This window comes from Adelges cooleyi, unplaced genomic scaffold (assembly GCF_023614345.1).
Source record: "Adelges cooleyi isolate 19-005CV unplaced genomic scaffold, UGA_ACOO_1.1 ACOO_flye_CR_arks_rails_tigmint_CR_PRNA_628, whole genome shotgun sequence".
NCBI classification, from domain to species: Eukaryota; Metazoa; Arthropoda; class Insecta; order Hemiptera; family Adelgidae; genus Adelges; species Adelges cooleyi.
This window is the reverse complement of record NW_026096327.1, coordinates 1-6,294: the sequence shown is the minus strand read 5'-3', so window position 1 is coordinate 6,294 and position 6,294 is coordinate 1. Positions and strand designations below refer to the sequence as shown.

Below are 6,294 nucleotides of genomic sequence, written 5' to 3'. Positions count from 1 at the left end.
CGTCTTGAAAACCGGATTTCATAAATGATATTGGCGATACTATTCTAATGCCTTCTAAAATTCGATTTTCATTGATTATATCGTGTGGAATAATTGGGTGTGCGTTTGATATTCTTAAATATTTCTTGGGCCATAATATGTTAAATCAGTTGGACTATCATCATGTACTATTGAAAATTTATCTAAACAAATATTTACTATAGGATTTGTTGACATTTAACACCAATTTCTTTGTATTCCTAATTTCGATTGTCACAACCAAATGCACAACACTAGGGGTCTATTCTTGAAAATTTTCTACTACCATTTCGTATACGAAATGTGACTTTCTACTGGTTTTTTAAAACTGTATTCTTGAAATTGCGTTTTCTATTACTCTTTCTATTCTACTACGCATTCGTATACGAATTACGGTATATTACCTGAATTATTATATTATCTAGCTTTATATATTATATTATAATATTATTTTATGTAATATTATATTGTATTAATATATGTATTACATTATTTTATATTATGTACCCTTTAATTAATCACAACATTTTTATTGTACATATATTTTGTAAAATAAAAAATGATGTAGGCCTAAAACTTCTAAATGGGTTTCTAAAAAACTCAACTTGCCTCTCAACATTTGTCAACAATTAGCGACAACCGCAACAAAATAATGGAGTCCTATTATTCTAATAAAATTGAGTTATTGAAAAGACAAACCGATTTAAAAGAAAGAGCTACAAAGGCAAAAGAAAAAATGGCCAAAGCCTTATGTTTGTTGGCCGGATTAAATGACTCTTCGGAAAGTGAAGAAGAAATTGATTCTACGGCAACCTGAACTTCGTATTAAAAAAAAAACGCAACTTAAGCCACTAAAAATCTTATAAATATTAAATAGTATTACAAGCTGTGTACCAAGTAAAATGTTTTGATGAAAAAAAAAGGTTCAACTTTGACTATTAATTGTTTTGGGATTTCGTATTCCGGATTTTCGGATTTAAATAAATCCAAAATCTGAAAGCAAGTTATAGTCAAACTTGCGTTTTTTTTTCATTTTTATCAAAAACAATTAACTTAGGTACAAGACGCTATACTTTAAAAATATTTAATACTTTACGATTTTTGTGTGGCTTCAAATGCGCTTATTTTTAAATACGGATTTTCGGATTTATATCACTGCAATTCAGGAATTACTATATTATTTATGTATACAATTAAAATTATTATCATTATTCAACCATAGGTTCGAAAATGCCAAAATCAAAATCATTTGAATTTATGTCATCTAAATCGATGAGAGGGACATTTTCCATTATACACAAATTATGCAACACAATGCAAGATTTTATTATTTTGGATGCTTTATTTGGCAAATAATGTAGAACACGGTGTTTCAGCAAACATCTAAACAGTTTAAAATAAAATGTTTAAATATCACAGACTATGAAGTATGTTATACTAATCAAACAATAGGTGTGTATTACCTAAATCGCATTTTTAGAACCCCGTTACAACGTTCAATAATTGAGCGAACTTTACAAAATGACTCGTTAAATAATGCTTCTGGAGAATTTGGAGCCGGATCTATGAACGGTGTCAAAAGCCAAGGACGTAAAGCATATCCTGAGTCACCTAACAAAGAATGAAGGCTTATTTTAAAAAATCAAAGAAATTAGCAATAATATTTTATTAAACCCATACCTATTAAAAAATAAGACTTGAAACCATTTTCATGCAAGTCTAACATTAATGTTTTTACATTACTTTCATTCCAAATATGCGCATCATTTGCAGAACCAGGAAAACGTGCCGACACATTCATTATGCGTAAATTTGCATCACAAATCTTTAAATATACTTGGTGTTATTATTAAACATCATCAACATGTATCTGTTTAGTGCTAAGTATATAGTTTATCATTAAACTGTTTTGCAAGGCATGCAACTGCATGCTTTGTAGGTTATTGTTACCACAATAATAGAGAACTATATTCATGTATGAGATTTTTAACGATTATAAACTATTTATCTAAATTATTATGTCTATTACATTACACATTATAAATGATTATAAATTATATTTTACACGTTAATATTGTAATAATAATTAAAAATTATACCTACCAATTGAGTATTTATAGAATGATACCCTTTTCTATTTACATAAATATGCTCGGGATATAACTCATCTTCAGTTCTTGGCAGTACTATTGCAATATGTGTGCAATCTATAGCACCAATCACACCGGGTAACCGGAATTTATTAAAGAACCTAATAATAATAACAATTGATATGTATTATAATAAAATATATTATCTATAACATAATTTATATAGTAATTTATCTTTATACTAGTAATTGGAAATATCCGAATAGACCATAGTCAAATATCAAGTTAAAATATTTTGGATTAGAGTTATTAAAATATCCGAAATTTTCTATTAATGGTTCTCAATTTTCCATTACCTACTTATACTACCATTAATGAGTACTACTTACTCTTCCCTAACAGAAATTAACTCATTAATGTTATGCGGAAAAGAAACAAATTTGTCGAAAACTGCCGGCTCACACAAAGCTGAGGTTACTTCTTCTAAAATTCGGCTCACGGAACTTTGACTAATAGAAGTATGTCGATTCGCGCCAACACCTCGTTGATAACTGCCAGCAGCAAAAAAACGTAAAGCGGTAAAAACCTATAATTTATACCATAAAGTAAATTAAAGATGTACATTAAATCCGTAACATTTATTTATCAATATTCCATAAATCTGACCTTGCGCTCAATGGACGTACCATTTCAACAACCCTTCGGCATAATTCTTTTGAAAGACGGTATAAACTAATAAATTGTCTATCTGTTAGGTCTAAATTATTAAATAACATCAAGTATGAAAAAACGTTTAAAAAACCATGTTTTACTTAATAACGGGTAATTAACATTTAAATTACTCAGCTTCATCGACTCTTTTGAGTATATAATTAAGAGTAAAACGTATTTATATACTGCATAGTACTTAATAGTCTAAAATCTTGTCAAATATTTAAATATACAATTGGTTTACTATTTATATTATTTCTAAATATTTATGATTACTCTAAATAGTAAAATTAAATTTAGTTAAATGTATACTTTATAAAATATAGTCTATATATTTAGTAGGTGGTATTTAGTACAAAATGCACTTTATCGACATTCTATAGTATACTAATGTAATGTTTAAATTTTAATAAATCATTTATTTGGTTGTTTGGTTCTGATTTATGTTCATTATATTGTATTGAAAATATTTTTTAGTTGATAATTAATTACAATATATAATAATAATACAAAATTATAATTATTTAAGACTTTATTACTATTATGAAAATTATTGGTAGGAAGAACTAACTTAGAAAGTTGTACTTACTAAATATTAGTATTTATAGATTAGGAATTTTCGAATTAATTTGTATTTTTTTATTCTTCTCCAAACAGTCTTGCATGCTAATAATTATGGGTATGTAGTAATGACAGCAAATTGTTAAAATATATATATATATATATATATATATATATATATATATATATTATAGACATATTTTATTTTAGTAATATAATAACTATTTTAATAGTAACATAAAGTATTAAATCTGTGTACTTACATTCAAAAGGATCAATAGGCTCATAAGTTCACCTAGTTACTTCTCCGTCAAGTTCTCTTTGTTCCAACTCTTCGATAGCAAATAATTGCATTATTAAATCATTATCATCATCCATTTAAAAAAAAATTATGCAGTAATGACAATACTTAGCTTTTATAAAACCTATAGTTAGACAAGGCAGACCTTACTTATCTCGTGGGTTTTCGGTCTCTAGTAATAATCCTGCCGAAATGTTCAGACACCGGCAGTAATCACTAAACGATAAATGGATATCGACAAACGTAGTCAACAATAGAGGTAACACATTATTTAAAATAATTTACGGTAAATTCAGTAAAACACATTACACAGTCGACACTGTTGACTATACAATACAAATTGACAACTATTGGTAATTTAGACTTTTAAGACTAAGTTAAAGTTTTTGATTATAGTACGTTACCATAAATTATGACACCGTGGTTAACATAAGTATAAGTATGAGTATAAGTAATCGTTATTCGTACGCGAATCATAGATTCTACTGCCTATACCCCAGTAGTTGCAACGTATTGGACCCATAATAGAATGTTATTCGAGTGCTTTGAGTGATCGCAGTAGAAAATTATTCGTGTACGAATAGTCATATAACACTGTTTTAAATGGTATTCTTGACATTCGCATACGAACATTTCGTATACGAATCGGTCGTATACGAATAATTTTCGAATGGTTTCAAGAATAGACCCCCTGGTAAGGCATAATAGAAAAATTTTAATATTACGAATTCGGAATTCCTATTCCCTATATCACAATATTTATTTAATATTTGATTAGAGATAAAATTTATTTGCCTCATTTTAAATGGCGGACGGATGACTTCACGTTTTATCACTAGTTAGCAATCTAATTTATTATCTATATTTGTGGAGCCAAGGCATTTTCTACTATCAATAGAAATAAATTATCAGTTGATTAATCTACACCAAAAACGTTTGTTTTCAAATACCACACCCCTTACACTTGACCCAGACACTACGCTAATTAGTGTTCACTTTTTTTTCAAAACGAACAAAGCTCATGTGTACAGTTCCAATATTAATTTCAACCATGATCCCACGTCTGGCCTAACATGTCATGTCAAAGGCGTGCAACGATATTTATTTTTAGAGAGTTTAATCAAAACTAAAACTTTTGTACATACTTCTGAAGCAATAAAGTCAGCTTCAACGGCCCAAATAGAATGTGGGAACTCACAAGACATTAAGTCCGATGACGTTGCAAGGAAAATCAGGTCAGAATCGTTAATGGTAAATGGCTATGCACGAGACCATTTGGGAGACCTTTTGTTAATGTATTCTGATACAAATATTAATTATTTGCGTCATGTCTGGTTACTGACGTACGTTCATGTTTATACATAGTATAGAACAGTTAAATTGATTGAAAACATTGGATTCGTGTAAACCTGTAATTGTTTTTTTGGACGCTAACGGCACGTTTGTACAGAAAGGTGACAGAGACCATAAAAGTTATATGGGCTAATATCCTAGAAATTATCTTGTAATTTCCATTGTTACAAATCGTAATTTTACTAAATTATTTTTGCTCTGAACTACTCTGTTACTCTTATAACATTAAAATAAAAATGGCTGCTGTAAGGGTATGAAACAGGTGAGTGAGGGAATTTTTTTTTGTTTTTAACTTAGTTTAACAAAAACAAAATACAGGAACTATCAACATCTTCAAGAACTGAACAGAAGGAAAATAATTTGTTTAGGTTTTAGACAAAACTTTAAAAAGAAAGAAACTCTTTTTCCTAAAATGTTATCAATTTAACAAACAAGATTTAAGCACTAATATTTAACTAACTAAAATGTATTGCTTTATGGTGTCCAATCATGTTATTGGTTTTTTGCAATTCGACAGCTGAGAAACAACTGATACTATTCAATTGTATAAAAGAACAAACATTTTCCCACACTACTTGGTGAACTATTAATGTCCCTTTAAATAGTCTTATCCCTTTGGAAATTGATTTTACCATACTCAAAATGGATGTGCTTTTAATTACTTCAATTTGAGTAGATCGGAGAACTTCTGACAAATTGTTGACATCTATTTATTTATTTATTTATTTTACGCCTGACGGCAATTTACAAGAAAATACTTACATGTTAGTAAATAATAAAGATAACAATTAAATTATATAAATTACAATTATTAATAATAGTATACAGTTAAAAATAGTGAAACGCATGCAAATGAAAGTAAAAATAAACATAGTAACAAAATAAAACATTCTGTGGGATTAATTTTATACTTTACTAGGACTAAAAGTCTAGGAGACTGGGGTCCGAGTTAATTATATTCATGGTTCTTTGGATAGGGTCATTACATAAATAGTTTGTTTTCCGAGTGCTGATTTCGAAAACCTGTTTATTACGGGACCCAATGAAATGTGTCTCTATTAAGTAAATGGATAGCATCGAACTTACCATGAACTAAATTATTAATAAATCGAATGTCTAACAATTTTCTTCTCGCAACAAGGCTAGATAAGTTCAAGTATTCAGATACTGCTGTGTAATTATAAGGGGGATGAGAAATGTTTAAAACATAACCAGCGAATGATAAAAAACGATTTTGAACCCTTTCAATTTTTTGAATGT

The 6,294-nt window shown here is 28.5% G+C and overlaps 1 protein-coding gene across 1 annotated transcript; it reads right to left on the bottom strand.

Moving 5' to 3' along the window:
• Positions 1-1,226: 1,226 nt before the first annotated feature.
• LOC126844101 (putative nuclease HARBI1) lies at positions 1,227-2,865 on the bottom strand (the record flags this gene model as incomplete). The annotated part of the gene is given in 6 exon segments (XM_050581969.1): positions 1,227-1,401; positions 1,482-1,629; positions 1,699-1,843; positions 2,122-2,269; positions 2,498-2,696; positions 2,737-2,865. Coding segments are annotated over 6 exon segments (944 nt in total), but the record flags the coding sequence as incomplete, so codon positions are not given.
• Positions 2,866-6,294: the final 3,429 nt, after the last annotated feature.